Source organism: Bufo gargarizans, chromosome 4, assembly GCF_014858855.1.
Source record: "Bufo gargarizans isolate SCDJY-AF-19 chromosome 4, ASM1485885v1, whole genome shotgun sequence".
In the NCBI taxonomy this organism is placed as follows: domain Eukaryota; kingdom Metazoa; phylum Chordata; class Amphibia; order Anura; family Bufonidae; genus Bufo; species Bufo gargarizans.
The window spans coordinates 62,551,678-62,567,888 of record NC_058083.1 but is presented as its reverse complement, the minus strand read 5'-3'; the positions used below and the strand labels follow the sequence as shown (position 1 = coordinate 62,567,888).

Genomic DNA, 16,211 nt, shown 5'->3' with positions numbered 1-16,211 from the left:
CACACCGGCCCCGTATACAGAGGATATATATATATATATACAGCCCTCGCTGGCTGTGGCCCCAGGATACATTCACACTGGCCCCTGTATACAGAGGATATACAGACGTGGACAAAATTGTTGGTACCCTTTGGTCAATGAAAGAAAAAGTCACAATGGTCACAGAAATAACTTTAATCTGACAAAAGTAATAATAAATTAAAATTCTATAAATGTTAACCAATGAAAGTCAGACATTGTTTTTCAACCATGCTTCAACAGAATTATGTAAAAAAATAAACTCATGAAACAGGCATGGACAAAAATGATGGTACCCCTAGAAAACACAGAACATAATGTGACCAAAGGGACATGTTAATTCAAGGTGTGTCCACTAATTAGCATCACAGGTGTCTACAACCTTGTAATCAGCCATTGGGCCTATATATATGGCTCCAGGTAATCACTGTGTTGTTTGGTGATATGGTGTGTACCACACTCGACATGGACCAGAGGAAGCAAAGGAAAGAGCTGTCTCAAGAGATCAGAAAGAAAATTATAGACAAGCATGTTAAAGGTAAAGGCTATAAGACCATCTCCAAGCAACTAGATGTTCCTGTGAGTACAGTTGCACATATTATTCATAAGTTTAAGATCCATGGGACTGTAGCCAACCTCCCTGGACGTGGCCGCAGGAGGAAAATTGATGACAAATCTAAGAGACGGATAATCCGAATGGTAACAAAAGAGCTTAGAAAGACTTCTAAAGAGATTCAAGGTGAACTTCATGCTCAAGGAACATCAGTGTCAGATCGCACCATCCGTCGTTGTTTGAGCCAAAGTGGACTACATGGGAGACGACCAAGGAGGACACCATTGTTGAAAACGAATCATAAAAAAGCAAGACTGGAATATGCCAAACTACATGTTGACAAGCCACAAAGCTTCTGGGAGAATGTCCTGTGGACAGATGAGACAAAAATCGAAGTTTTTGCCAAGGCACATCAGCTGTATGTTCACAGACGAAAAAATGAAGCATATCAAGAAAAGAACACTGTCCCTACTGTGAAACATGGAGGAGGCTCTGTTATGTTCTGGGGCTGCTTTGCTGCGTCTGGCACAGGGTGTCTTGAATCTGTGCAGGGTACAATGAAATCTCAAGACTATCAAGGAATTCTAGAGAGAAATGTACTAGCCAGTGTCAGAAAGCTTGGTCTCAGTCGCAGGTCATGGGTCTTGCAACAGGACAATGACCCAAAACACACCGCTAAAAACACCCAAGAATGGCTAAGAGGAAAAAATTGGACTATTCTAAAGTGGCCTTCTATGAGCCCTGACCTCAATCCTATTGAGCATCTTTGGAAGGAGCTGAAACATGCAGTCTGGAAAAGGCACCCTTCAAACCGGACACAACTGGAGCAGTTTGCTCATGAGGAGTGGGCCAAAATACCTGCTGAGAGGTGCAGATGTCTCATTGACAGTTACAGGAAGCGTTTGATTGCAGTGATTGCCTCAAAAGGTTGCGCAACAAAATATTAAGTTAGGGGTACCATCATTTTTGTCCATGCCTGTTTCATGAGTTTATTTTTTTACATAATTCTGTTGAAGCATGGTTGAAAAACAATGTCTGACTTTCATTGGTTAACATTTATAGAATTTTAATTTATTATTACTTTTGTCAGATTAAAGTTATTTCTGTGACCATTGTGACTTTTTCTTTCATTGACCAAAGGGTACCAACAATTTTGTCCACGTCTGTATATATATATACAGCCCTCGCTGGCTGTGGCCCCCAGGATACATCACATCGGGCCCCTGTATACAGAGGATATATATATATACAGCCCTCGCTGTCTGTGGCCCCCGGATACATTCACACCGGCCCCCGTATACAGAGGATATATATATACAGCCCTCGCTGGCTGTGGCCCCAGGATACACTCACACCGGCCCCTGTATACAGAGGATATATATATATATATATATATATACAGCCCTCGCTGACTGTGGCCCCAGGATACATTCACACCGGCCCCGTATACAGAGGATATATATATATATATATACAGCCCTCGCTGGCTGTGGCCCCCAGGATACAGTCACACCGGCCCTGTATACAGAGGATATATATATATATATATACAGCCCTCGCTGACTGTGCCCCAGGATACAGTCACACCGGCCCCTGTATACAGAGGATATATATATATACAGCCCTCGCTGACTGTGGCCCCAGGATACAGTCACACCGGCCCCGTATACAGAGGATATATATATATATATATACAGCCCTCGCTGACTGTGGCCCCCAGGATACAGTCACACCGGCCCCGTATACAGAGGATATATATATATATACAGCCCTCGCTGGCTGTGGTCCCAGGATACAGTCACACCGGCCCCGTATACAGAGGATATATATACAGCCCTCGCTGACTGTGGCCCCAGGATACATTCACACCGGCCCCGTATACAGAGGATATATATATATATACAGCCCTCGCTGACTGTGGCCCCCAGGATACAGTCACACCGGCCCCGTATACAGAGGATATATATATACAGCCCTCGCTGGCTGTGGCCCCAGGATACATTCACACTGGCCCTGTATACAGAGGATATATATATATATATACAGCCCTCGCTGGCTGTGGCCCCTAGGATACATTCACACCGGCCCCTGTATACAGAGGAGATATATATATACAGCCCTCGCTGGCTGTGGCCCCTAGGATACATTCACACCGGCCCCTGTATACAGAGGAGATATATATATACAGCCCTCGCTGGCTGTGGCCCCTAGGATACACTCACACTGGCCCCTGTATACAGAGGATATATATATATATATATATATATATATATATACAGTCATGTGAAAAAATTAGGACACCCTTTGAAAGCATGTGGTTTTTTGTAACATTTTTAATAAAAGGTTATTTCATCTCCGTTTCAACAATACAGAGAGATTAAAGTAATCCAACTAAACAAAGAAAACTGAAGAAAAGTCTTTTCAAGATCTTCTGTAAATGTCATTCTACAAAAATGCCTATTCTAACTGAGGAAAAAGATAGGACACCCTTGCCCCTAATAGCGAGTGTTACCTCCTTTGGCTGAAATAACTGCAGTGAGACGGTTCTTGTAGCCATCTACCAGTCTTCGACATCGGTCTGAGGAAATTTTACCCCACTCCTCAATGCAGAACTTTTTCAGCTGTGAGATGTTTGAGGGGTTTCTTGCACGTACAGCCCTTTTCAAGTCACCCCACAGCATCTCAATGGGATTCAAATCTGGACTTTGACTTGGCCATTCCAGGACTCTCCATTTCTTCTCTTTCAGCCAATCTTTGGTTGATTTACTAGTATGTTTTGGGTCATTGTCATGTTGCATGGTCCAGTTCCGCTTCAGCTTTAATTTTCTAACTGATGGTCTCACATGTTCTTCAAGCACCTTCTGATACACAGTAGAATTCATTGTGGATTCTATGATGGTGAGCTGACCAGGTCCTGCTGCAGCAAAGCAGCCCCAAACCATGACACTTCCACCTCCATGCTTCACAGTTGGTATGAGGTTCTTTTCTTGGAATGCTGTGTTTGGTTTACGCCAAACATGTCCTCTGCTGTTGTGTCCAAATAATTCAATTTTGGACTCATCTGTCCAAAGAACATTATTCCAGAAGTCCTGGTCTTTGTCAACTTTATCTCTGGCAAATGTCAGTCTGGCCTCGATGTTTCTCTTGGAAAGCAAAGGTTTCCTCCTTGCACACCTCCCATGCAAGTTAAACTTGTACAGTCTCTTTCTGATTGTAGAGGCATGTACTTCTACATCAACAGTAGCCAGAGCCTGCTGTAGTTCTCAAGATGACACTTTAGGGTTTTTGGAGACCTCTTTTAGCATCTTGCGGTCTGCTCTTGGGGTGAACTTGCTGGGGCGACCAGTCCTGGGCATGTTGGCAGTTGTTTTGAAAGCCCTCCACTTGTAGACTATCTTCCGGACAGTGGAATGGCTGATTTCAAAATCTTTTGAGATCTTTTTAAATCCCTTCCCAGACTCATAGGCTGCTACAATCTTTTTTCTGAAGTCCTCTGACAGCTCTTTTGCTCTCACCATGGTGCTCACTCTCACTTCAACAGTCAGGAGCACACCAAACTAAATGTCTGAGGTTTAAATAGGGCAAGCCTCATTCAACATGCAGAGTAACGATCTACTAATTATGTGCACCTGGTGTGATATACCTGTGTGAGATCTGAGCCAATTTAAGAGGGAATACATGTGAGGGTGTCCTATCTTTTTCCTCAGTTAGAATAGGCATTTTTGTAGAATGACATTTACAGAAGATCTGGAAAAGACTTTTCTTCAGTTTTCTTTGTTTAGTTGGATTACTTTAATCTCTCTGTATTGTTGAAACGGAGATGAAATAACCTTTTATTAAAAATGTTACAAAAAACCACATGCTTTCAAAGGGTGTCCTAATTTTTTCACATGACTGTGTATATATATATATATATATATATATATATATATATATATACAGCCCTCGCTGACTGTGGCCCCAGGATACACTCACACCGGCCCCTGTATACAGAGGATATATATATACAGCCCTCGCTGACTGTGGCCCCAGGATACAGTCACACCGGCCCCTGTATACAGAGGATATATATATACAGCCCTCGCTGACTGTGGCCCCAGGATACAGTCACACCGGCCCCTGTATACAGAGGATATATATATACAGCCCTCGCTGACTGTGGCCCCAGGATACAGTCACACCGGCCCCTGTATACAGAGGATATATATATATATACAGCCCTCGCTGGCTGTGGCCCCAGGATACATTCACACCGGCCCTGTATACAGAGGATATATATATATATATACAGCCCTCGCTGGCTGTGGCCCCTAGGATACATTCACACCGGCCCCTGTATACAGAGGAGATATATATACAGCCCTCGCTGGCTGTGGCCCCAGGATACATTCACACCGGCCCCTGTATACAGAGGATATATATATATATATATATATACAGCCCTCGCTGTCTGTGGCCCCCAAGATACATTCACACTGGCCCCGTATACAGAGGATATATATACAGCACAACACTACGCACTGACTGACTGCTACCGCCGCTGCTTCCTTGAACCCGTGGACCCCTCCTCAATAAGAATACATTTTACTTTTTCTTCTGAAATATACAACTAAAGGCTTTACCATGTATAACTGCAGCGCTGACCGCAGAATAAATGTATCGTTTTCTACCGAAATACGTCACTAAAGGTTTTACCACAAATATTACTGAAGCGCTGAACGCTGAATATATGTGGTTTTTCTATTGAGATAATAATAACTGCAGAAGTGAAGTTTATATATATTTTCTTTTTGTACTGAAATAGGCCACTGAAGGCTTTTCCTCAGATATAGGCCACTGAAGGCTTTCACCACATATAACTGCAGCAGTGAAGTGCGTATATGTTTTTCTTTTTCCACAGATATAGGCCACTGAAGGCTTTTCCACAGATATAGGCCACTGAAGGCTTTTCCACAGATATAGGCCACTGAAGGCTTTTCCTCAGATATAGGGCACTGAAGGCTTTTCCTCAGATATAGGCCACTGAAGGCTTTTCCACAGATATAGGCCACTGAAGGCTTTTCCACAGATATAGGCCACTGAAGGCTTTTCCACAGATATAGGCCACTGAAGGCTTTTCCTCAGATATAGGGCACTGAAGGCTTTTCCACAGATATAGGCCACTGAAGGCTTTTCCACAGATATAGGCCACTGAAGGCTTTTCCTCAGATATAGGCCACTGAAGGCTTTTCCACAGATATAGGCCACTGAAGGCTTTTCCACAGATATAGGCCACTGAAGGCTTTTCCACAGATATAGGCCACTGAAGGCTTTTCCACAGATATAGGCCACTGAAGGCTTTTCCACAGATATAGGCCACTGAAGGCTTTTCCACAGATATAGGCCACTGAAGGCTTTTCCACAGATATAGGCCACTGAAGGCTTTTCCACAGATATAGGCCACTGAAGGCTTTTCCACAGATATAGGCCACTGAAGGCTTTTCCTCAGATATAGGCCACTGAAGGCTTTTCCACAGATATAGGCCACTGAAGGCTTTTCCTCAGATATAGGCCACTGAAGGCTTTTCCTCAGATATAGGGCACTGAAGGCTTTTCCACAGATATAGGCCACTGAAGGCTTTTCCACAGATATAGGCCACTGAAGGCTTTTCCTCAGATATAGGCCACTGAAGGCTTTTCCACAGATATAGGCCACTGAAGGCTTTTCCACAGATATAGGCCACTAAAGGCTTTTCCACAGATATAGGCCACTAAAGGCTTTTCCACAGATATAGGCCACTAAAGGCTTTTCCACAGATATAGGCCACTAAAGGCTTTTCCACAGATATAGGCCACTGAAGGCTTTTCCACAGATATAGGCCACTGAAGGCTTTTCCACAGATATAGGCCACTGAAGGCTTTGCCTCAGATATAGGCCACTGAAGGCTTTTCCACAGATATAGGCCACTGAAGGCTTTTCCACAGATATAGGCCACTGAAGGCTTTTCCTCAGATATAGGCCACTGAAGGCTTTTCCACAGATATAGGCCACTGAAGGCTTTTCCACAGATATAGGCCACTGAAGGCTTTTCCTCAGATATAGGCCACTGAAGGCTTTTCCACAGATATAGGCCACTGAAGGCTTTTCCACAGATATAGGCCACTGAAGGCTTTTCCTCAGATATAGGCCACTGAAGGCTTTTCCACAGATATAGGCCACTGAAGGCTTTTCCACAGATATAGGCCACTGAAGGCTTTTCCACAGATATAGGCCACTGAAGGCTTTTCCACAGATATAGGCCACTGAAGGCTTTTCCACAGATATAGGCCACTGAAGGCTTTTCAGCACAGCACTTGCACCCCAAGAACAGATAGCTGGAATGCCAGAGCTGTATAATGGATCCCCAAATATTGTTTCCCTGCATTTGTAAATCGCTTTTCTTTTTTCCCAGTGAGGTTTCCCAGCACTGTCCCTAGCGCCTTCTGACGTCTCTCCCTGCACTAAGATGCTGCGGAATGATTCCTCCCTATCATTTCCCTGCACTTATAAATCGCTTTTTAATTTCTTTTTTCACAATGAGGTTTTCAGTATAACTCTCCCGAGCGCCTGCAACGTCTGTCCCTGCACTCAGAACACTGGAAATGTCTGAATCTAAGATGGCCGCCGTATTTAAAGGGCTATGACATCACAGGGCTGGCTGGCTGCTGATTGGCTGCATGCATGTCAGTCTGGGTGATCCCACCTTCCCAGACTTCCTTGCTCCAGGTCCTCACACGTGCAGCCGCCATTTTAGGAAAAATGTTATTCGTTACCACGAAGCGCAAGAAAATTCGCATTCGTTGCAAATCAAATTTTTCGGAAATTTGGATCGAATTCCATTTCGTCAGCTTCGATTCGCTCATCTCTGGTCCAAACACATCAGGTTAAAGCAGATCCAAATAATCACACAGCGGGTAGTCAGAACCAGAACCAAGAACCAGGGAACGCAGTCCAATATGCCAGCTAATGAGGTATAAGAACTTATTCACAGGCAACTGCAGGTCACAAGAAGCGTCCATGATCATGTGACCTATATGACATCACATGCTGCAAATGCTGACATCATCACTGATTGGCTAGGACATGGGAATGTGCAACCCCAGCCTAGTAACTACAGGAACGGGTTACATGGAACTTGCTGCCATGCGTCCCCACCGGTGTCCTGATCCTGACAGTCGCCTCCCTGACCCGGCTGTATGATAGTGAGGGTCTCCTCCCTGACCCGGCTGTATGATAGTGAGGGTCTCCTCCCTGACCCGGCTGTATGATAGTGAGGGTCTCTTCCCTGACCCGGCTGTATGATAGTGAGGGTCGCCTTCCTGACCCGGCTGTATGATAGTGAGGGTCTCTTCCCTGACCCGGCTGTATGATAGTGAGGGTCTCCTCCTTAACCCGGCTGTATGATAGTGAGGGTCTCTTCCCTGACCCGGCTGTATGATAGTGAGGGTCTCCTCCCTGACCCGGCTGTATGATAGTGAGGGTCTCTTCCCTGACCCGGCTGTATGATAGTGAGGGTCTCCTCCCTGACCCGGCTGTATGATAGTGAGGGTCTCCTCCCTGACCCGGCTGTATGATAGTGAGGGTCTCCTCCCTGACCTGGCTGTATGATAGTGAGGGTCGCCTTCCTGATCCGGCTGTATGATAGTGAGGGTCTCTTCCCTGATCCGGCTGTATGATAGTGAGGGTCTCCTCCCTGACCCGGCTGTATGATAGTGAGGGTCTCCTCCCTGACCCGGCTGTATGATAGTGAGGGTCTCCTCCCTGACCCGGCTGTATGATAGTGAGGGTCTCCTCCCTGACCCGGCTGTATGATAGAGAAGGTCTCCTCCCTGACCCGGCTGTATGATAGTGAGGGTCTCCTCCCTGACCCGGCTGTATGATAGTGAGGGTCTCCTCCCTGACCCGGCTGTATGATAGTGAGGGTCTCCTCCCTGACCCGGCTGTATGATAGTGAGGGTCTCCTCCCTGACCCGGCTGTATGATAGTGAGGGTCTCCTCCCTGACCCGGCTGTATGATAGTGAGGGTCTCCTCCCTGACCCGGCTGTATGATAGTGAGGGTCTCCTCCCTGACCCGGCTGTATGATAGTGAGGGTCTCCTCCCTGACCCGGCTGTATGATAGTGAGGGTCTCCTCCCTGACCCGGCTGTATGATAGTGAGGGTCTCCTCCCTGACCCGGCTGTATGATAGTGAGGGTCTCCTCCCTGACCCGGCTGTATGATAGTGAGGGTCTCCTCCCTGACCCGGCTGTATGATAGTGAGGGTCTCCTCCCTGACCCGGCTGTATGATAGTGAGGGTCTCCTCCCTGACCCGGCTGTATGATAGTGAGGGTCTCCTCCCTGACTCGGCTGTATGATAGTGAGGGTCGCCTCCCTGACTCGGCTGTATGATAGTGGGGGTCTCCTCCCTGACCCGGCTGTATGATAGTGAGGGTCTCTCCTGACCCGGCTGTATGATAGTGAGGGTCTCCTCCCTGACCCGGCTGTATGATAGTGAGGGTCCTCCCTGACCGGCTGTATGATAGTGGGGTCTCCTCCCTGACCCGGCTGTATGATAGTGAGGGTCTCTCCCTGACCCGGCTGTATGATAGTGAGGGTCTCCTCCCTGACCCGGCTGTATGATAGTGGAGGGTCTCCTCCCTGACCCGGCTGTATGATAGTGAGGTCTCTCCTGACCCGGCTGTATGATAGTGAGGGTCTCCTCCCTGACCGGCTGTATGATAGTGAGAGGTCGCCTCCTGACCCGGCTGTATGATAGGAGCGGGTCTTCCTGACGGCTGTATGATAGTGAGGGTCTCCTCCCTGACCGGCTGTATGATAGTGAGGGTCTCCTCCCTGACCCGGCTGTATGATAGTGAGGGTCTCCTCCCTGACCCCTGACCGCTGTATGATAGTGAGGGTCTCCTCCCTGACCCGGCTGTATGATAGTGAGGGTCTCCTCCCTGACCTGGGCTGTATGATAGTGAGGGTCTCCTCCCTGACCCTGCTGTATGATAGTGGGGGTCTCCTCCCTGACCCGGCTGTATGATAGTGAGCGTCGTCTTCCTGACTTGGCTGTATGATAGTGAGGGTCTCCTCCCTGAACCGGTTGTATGATAGTGAGGGTCTCCTCCCTGACCCGGCTGTATGATAGTGGGGGTCTCCTCCCTGACTCGGCTGTATGATAGTGAGGGTCGCCTCCCTGACTCGGCTGTATGATAGTGGGGGTCTCCTCCCTGACCCGGCTGTATGATAGTGAGGGTCGCCTCCCTGACTCGGCTGTATGATAGTGGGGGTCTCCTCCCTGACCCGGGCTGTATGATAGTGAGGGTCGCCTCCCTGACTCGGCTGTATGATAGTGCGGGTCTCCTCCCTGACCCGGCTGTATGATAGTGAGGGTCTCCTCCCTGACCCGGCTGTATGATAGTGAGGGTCTCTACCTGACCCGGCTGTATGATAGTGAGGGTCTCCTCCCTGACCCGGCTGTATGATAGTGAGCGTCGTCTTCCTGACTTGGCTGTATGATAGTGAGGGTCTCCTCCCTGAACCGGTTGTATGATAGTGAGCGTCGCCTTCCTGACTCAGCTGTATGATAGTGAGCGTCGTCTTCCTGACTTGGCTGTATGATAGTGGGGGTCTCCTCCCTGACCCGGCTGTATGATAGTGAGCGTCGTCTTCCTGACTTGGCTGTATGATAGTGGGGGTCTCCTCCCTGTCCCGGCTGTATGATGGTGAGGGTCGCCTTCCTGACTCGGCTGTATGATAGTGAGCGTCGCCTTCCTGACTCGGCAGTATGATAGTGAGGGTCGCCTTCCTGACTTGGCGGTATGATAGTGAGCGTCGCCTTCCTGACTCGGCGGTATGATAGTGAGGGTCGCCTTCCTGACTTGGCGGTATCATAGTGAGCGTCGCCTTCCTGACTTGGCTGTATGATAGTGAGCGTCGCCTTCCTGACTTGGCGGTATGATAGTGAGCGTCGCCTTCCTGACTCGGCAGTATGATAGTGAGGGTCTCCTCCCTGAACCGGTTGTATGATAGTGAGCGTCGCCTTCCTGACTCAGTAGTATGATAGTGAGCGTCGCCTTCCTGACTTGGCGGTAACGCCCTATGTAGCTCCTCTAGGGTTCACCCCTGATACATGCAGGCTGATGGCTCACTATGGGGTATGAGTGCACAGTGTCCGGTAAGGATCCAGCAGCTAATAAAGGGTTAAGTGTGTGTCACAGATCTTCGATTGTCGTGGCTGCTTTTCTGTGCCAGTGGAGGTGGGGTAAAGGGTGAGACCTACAGGAGAACACAGAGATCCAGGAGGATGTGAGGAGGAGATGGACTTTATATTTTGTATTCTGTTTTGGGAGTAGTATGGATTTGGTGTTGAGTATTGTGATAGTTCACTTAGTATCGAATCGAAAAGTTCTGGTACCATGACAACCCTTCTACTTTTACCAGCCCTCCTGTTAGTTCAGGTCTCTAAGTCACAGTCCCCACTTTACAGGCCGTTCTCAGCCTCTTCAGTGAGTGTTGTAGTCTTTCATGGATTCTGGTATGGAGATCTCTGCATCCAGGGTGGTTGTCCCCATGGACATTTCTCTCCTCTACTGATTTTGATCTGCTATAGCTGGAATCTACAACACAATACATGGAAACTGTGAAAGAGAGTAGGCTTGTCTAAAATCCTAAGACCCTAAATGTACAAGGCGCGCTGCGGCCATCGGCTCCTGACCTACTTGGTATGGCACCGTCCTACTATGCAGGTGTATTGGTCGGAGATTTATGTCCTTCTTAATTCTAAATTGGGCTTCCTGGGAGTGTTTTCCCCCCATGGTTGGTCTATTAGGGTTAGTTACTGACCTTATACTTACAAACTATGGGGGAAGGTTATACCGTCTCTTCATGTTTTACACCAGGAGGGCAATACTCCTGAATTGCAAAGCCTCAAAGATACATCCAACATTGGGTACAGTTGATTAATGTGGACCTGGTGCTATGTAAGTTGGTGTATGCGAAGAGAAGGATCCCTGACCATTTATTTAAGATCTGGAACCCATGGATTCAAGGCCAAACTGTGTTTCCTAGCGGCTTATAAATGAGTCTTGCGGAACGTGAGTGTAAATGTTATGTTGTGAATGGTACCTTTTGTTCTTAATGTTAGGATTGGTTGTGAAGACCTATGGATCGCAAACCCATGTTTTTCTATATCTTTGTGGGTGCATTAATACTGACGGGTGCTGATTGCAGCAAGTGGATATTTACAAAATTTAAAAAAAAATCCTGGTTTTGGCTGTTTACTATTTTCTCAAAATTTCAATAAAAAGAACCTATTTAAAAAACAATATCAAATCTTGGTAAATGACTGTATCCTAAAAACATATAACACTAAAGAGAGGCAGTTCAGTACCCAGCCCGTTTCGTCTTCTAGCTTCATCAGGGTCATCTGGGAATCAGTCAGGTCCTCATTGTCTAAAGAAACATATTCATATTACTCTTCTAAGGAGGCAATTCTGACTTGATTTCACCATGTCTTTCTTCTGCAGTTGTTACTTAATATCGATGGTAGAAGGTCTGAGGAGCAGTAAGTGCGGTTCTGGATCTCACTAATGCTCTTGTCCCTGGAGGATTTCCAGCCTCCTCTCCTCATAAAGGCGCCTGCAGTACTAGAAGCCTCCAGCTCCTCCAGTTCTCTCCTCTTCTCCTGAATCACCACCAAGGATGGACAGGAAGGAGATCAGCAGAAGAATATTAGACTTCACCTTGGAGATCATCTCCCTGCTGAGCGGAGAGGTAAACCTTTCTAGAATTCAGTCCAGAAAGACCATGGAGGGTGATAATATTCCAGCTTCTAGTGACTAGATTACTGGAGATAGGACCATGGTCCAGGGAGGGATTCTGAGTGTAGGTCTGGAGTCAGGAAGGAATTTCTTTCCATAAGTGTCTCTCTCCATCCACAGGAATACACCATAGTGAAGAAAACATCAGGGGAGACTCCCATCATCCATGAGTCAGAAGTGTGGAGCAGGCCCCCCATCACAGAGCCTCCCCCCCTAATACATGAGCAGAAGATCCTAGAACTTGCCCACCAGATGATTGAGCTGCTGACTGAAGAGGTGACAGTACTGGGAATGCTGGGAAATTCTCCAGTAACAGCACTGGAGGGGTCTGGGTGATGACGGTGTCATTGTGTTGTCAGGTTCCTGTAAGGTGTCATGATGTGGCGGTCTATTTCTCCATGGAGGAGTGGAAGTATATAGAAGGACACAAGGACCTGTACATGGACGCCATGATGGAGGATTCCCGGCCTCTGTCATCACAAGGTAAGAAGAGATGAGGTGGGAAGAGGCCATGTTAAAGGAGTTTGTCACTTTTATAGCTTTTTATGCTTCCTCACTGTATGCGCTTCAATCCTGCCTTTGCTGTGGAGCGACGCACTGCCCCAACTGCTGGTGCGATGATTGTGGGAGCCATCACATACTACATTCGGTCTCCCCCAGTAGTGATACGAGGACACTAACAGCTCAGTGATATGTGCAGAACATTCTGCCGCCACATGTGTTCCTCTCATGGCAGGGCTGAGAACTGGCATTTTTCAGCAGGATAATTATCCCTGCACTCGGCAATGTCTCCTCCAAATTACAACACTTCCTTGCCTGGGCGCCAGATTTGTCACCAGTCCAATATTTATGGGACCAGCTAGGACGCCAGCTTCAGCAAACTAAAAGTTTGCCGGATCTGCAGGCCCAGTCGTAACATCCGTATCTCCTCTTGTATCCAGGCCAGAGGCCGCGTCTCCTCTTGTATCCAGGCCAGAGGCCGCGTCTCCTCTTGTATCCAGGCCAGAGGCCGCGTCTCCTCTTGTATCCAGGCCAGAGGCCGCGTCTCCTCTTGTATCCAGGCCAGAGGCCGCGTCTCCTCTTGTATCCAGGCCAGAGGCCGCGTCTCCTCTTGTATCCAGGCCAGAGGCCGCGTCTCCTCTTGTATCCAGGCCAGAGGCCGCGTCTCCTCTTGTATCCAGGCCAGAGGCCGCGTCTCCTCTTGTATCCAGGCCAGAGGCCGCGTCTCCTCTTGTATCCAGGCCAGAGGCCGCGTCTCATCTTGTATCCAGGCCAGAGGCCGCGTCTCCTCTTGTATCCAGGCCAGAGGCCGCGTCTCATCTTGTATCCAGGCCAGAGGCCGCGTCTCCTCTTGTATCCAGGCCAGAGGCCGCGTCTCCTCTTGTATCCAGGCCAGAGGCCGCGTCTCCTCTTGTATCCAGGCCAGAGGCCATATCCCATCTTGTATCCAGGCCAGAGGCCGCGTCTCCTCTTGTATCCAGGCCAGAGGCCGCGTCTCCTCTTGTATCCAGGCCAGAGGCCGCGTCTCCTCTTGTATCCAGGCCAGAGGCCGCGTCTCATCTTGTATCCAGGCCAGAGGCAATTTGCAGACCGGAAAACACAGCATGGTCGTGTGAATGAGCCCTTAGAAAATTCTAAAAAACATTCTGCCCAATCCCCTTGGACATGTCCTTCTTTTCCTTCTTGCTGCCTCACAACGTCTTACAGCATGCCGTTCATTCCGAGGGACTTTACTCGCTTTGACTGCCCTTCACTTAACCCCAATAATAAAACTTCTCAGCTCAGACGCCTGGAAAACATCCGATGCAGTATCCTGGATGTTCTTAAAGGGGTTGTCCGGGCTTTTACTATTGATGACCTATCCATCAGTATCAGATCGGCGAGGGTCCAGCACCCATTCTGGATCTATCAGACAAGGATCCCATAGTTAATATATAAAGCTTCCCGATGTTTTCTATTAGCTTCTTACTGGAACATGGGGCTTATATCTCACCAGTGAAAAACTTCCTTATGGGCAAAAATTCTCCCTTACGTTGACCTAAATGTGCAGAACTAGATACGGATCAGGACCACTGTTTTTGAGGATGCCTTCATTAGGGATCGACCGATTATCGGCTTTAACGATATTCATGATTTTCAAAGTTATTGGTATCGGCATCTAACGTTGCCGATAATGCGACCAGCGCGCGTGTTCGCTCAGCAGCACCGGGGAGAAGGAAGCAGTGTCACCCTCCTCCTGTGCTGCTGCTGCAAATGAGAGGGGAAGAGGAGGGGAGGGGCTGTGGTCACTGAGCCACCAATGAGAGGAGGGGAAGGTCTGGTCACTGCGCCACCAATGAGAGGGGAAGAGGAGGGGAGGGGCTGTGGTCACTGTGCCACCAATGAGAGGGGAATAGGAGGGGAGGTGCTGTGGTCACTGAGCCACCAATGAGAGGAGGGGAAGGTCTGTGGTCACTGCGCCACCAATGAGAGGGGAAGAGGAGGGGAGGGACTCTGGTCACTGTGCCACCAATAAGAGGGGAAGAGGAGGGGCTGTGGCCACTGCACCACTAATGAGAGGGGAGGGGCTGTGGTCACTGTGCCACCAATAAGAGGAGGGGAGGGGCTGTGGTCACTGAGCCACCATTGAGAGGAGGGGAAGGTCTGTGGTCACTGCGCCACCAATGAGTGGGGAAGAGGAGGGGAGGGACTGTGGTCACTGTGCCACCAATAAGAGGGGAAGAGGAGGGGCTGTGGCCACTGCACCACCAATGAGAGAGGGGAGGGGCTGTGGTCACTGCGCCACCAATGAGAGGGGAAGAAGAGGGGAGGGGCTGTGGTCACTGCGCCACCGATGAAGTTAACTCCATTCAAATTCAGGAGGCGGGAGCTGACTGCAGAATCATATAGCCGCACCCGACCTCTATGACATGTAGCTGCGATCCGCGGCAGTTAACCCCTGCCCTACCTACAGGGACACCTTTTACCTACTTTTATACCCTACCTACAGGCACACCCTACCTACCGTCATACCTTACCTACCGTCACACCCTACCTACCGTCATACCTTACCTACCGTCATACCTTACCTACCGTCACACCTTACCTACCGTCACACCCTACCTACCGTCATACCTTACCTACCGTCATACCTTACCTACCGTCATACCTTACCTACCGTCATACCTTACCTACCGTCATACCTTACCTACAGGCACACCCTACCTACCGTCATACTTTACCTACAGGCACACCCTACCTACTCATACCTTACCTACAGGCACACCCTACCTACCGTCATACCTTACCTACAGGCACATCCTTCCTACCGTCATACCCTACCTACAGGCACACCTTACCTACCTCCGTACACACCGTTGTGATCATCGCTAGTCACTCTTTAACCACTTAAGGACCACAGGTTTATACCACCCTAGTGACCAGGCCCTTTTTTTACAAATCGGCACTCCACAACTTTAACGGTTTATTGCTCGGTCATGCAACTTACCACCCAAATGAATTTTACCTCCTTTTCTTCTTACTAATACAGCTTTCATTTGCTGGTATTTCATTGCTGCTGACATTTTTACTTTTTTTTGGTATTAATCAAAAAATTTTGGTATTTTTCACTTTCAGTTGTAAAATTTTTCAAAAAAACGACATCCATATATAAATTTTTCTCTAAATGTATTGTTCTACATGTCTTTGATTAAAAAAAAATGGTTTGGGTAAAAGTTATAGCGTTTACAAACTATGGTACAAAAATGTGAATTTCCGCTTTTTGAAGCAGCTCTGACTTTCTGAGCACCTGTCATGTTTCCTGAGGTTCTACAATG

At 48.1% G+C, this 16,211-nt stretch overlaps 2 protein-coding genes across 3 annotated transcripts in view; both read left to right on the top strand.

The window, feature by feature from the left end:
* The window catches only part of LOC122935208 (zinc finger protein 397-like), a 1,371,324-nt gene that overhangs the window by 529,245 nt on the left and 825,868 nt on the right, over positions 1–16,211 (top strand). The gene's annotated exons all lie outside the window — the stretch shown is intronic.
* The window catches only part of LOC122933852 (zinc finger protein 501-like), a 70,979-nt gene that overhangs the window by 50,614 nt on the left and 4,154 nt on the right, over positions 1–16,211 (top strand). The window contains exons 2-4 of one of the 2 annotated variants that reach the window (XM_044288931.1): positions 12,103–12,349; positions 12,517–12,672; positions 12,756–12,879. The exons of the other annotated variant lie outside the window; for it this stretch is intronic. Coding sequence (XP_044144866.1) covers positions 12,278–12,349; positions 12,517–12,672; positions 12,756–12,879 — 352 coding nt within the window. The 5' untranslated portion in view covers positions 12,103–12,277. The remainder of the gene's footprint in view (positions 1–12,102; positions 12,350–12,516; positions 12,673–12,755; positions 12,880–16,211) is intronic. 2 annotated transcript variants of the gene reach the window in all.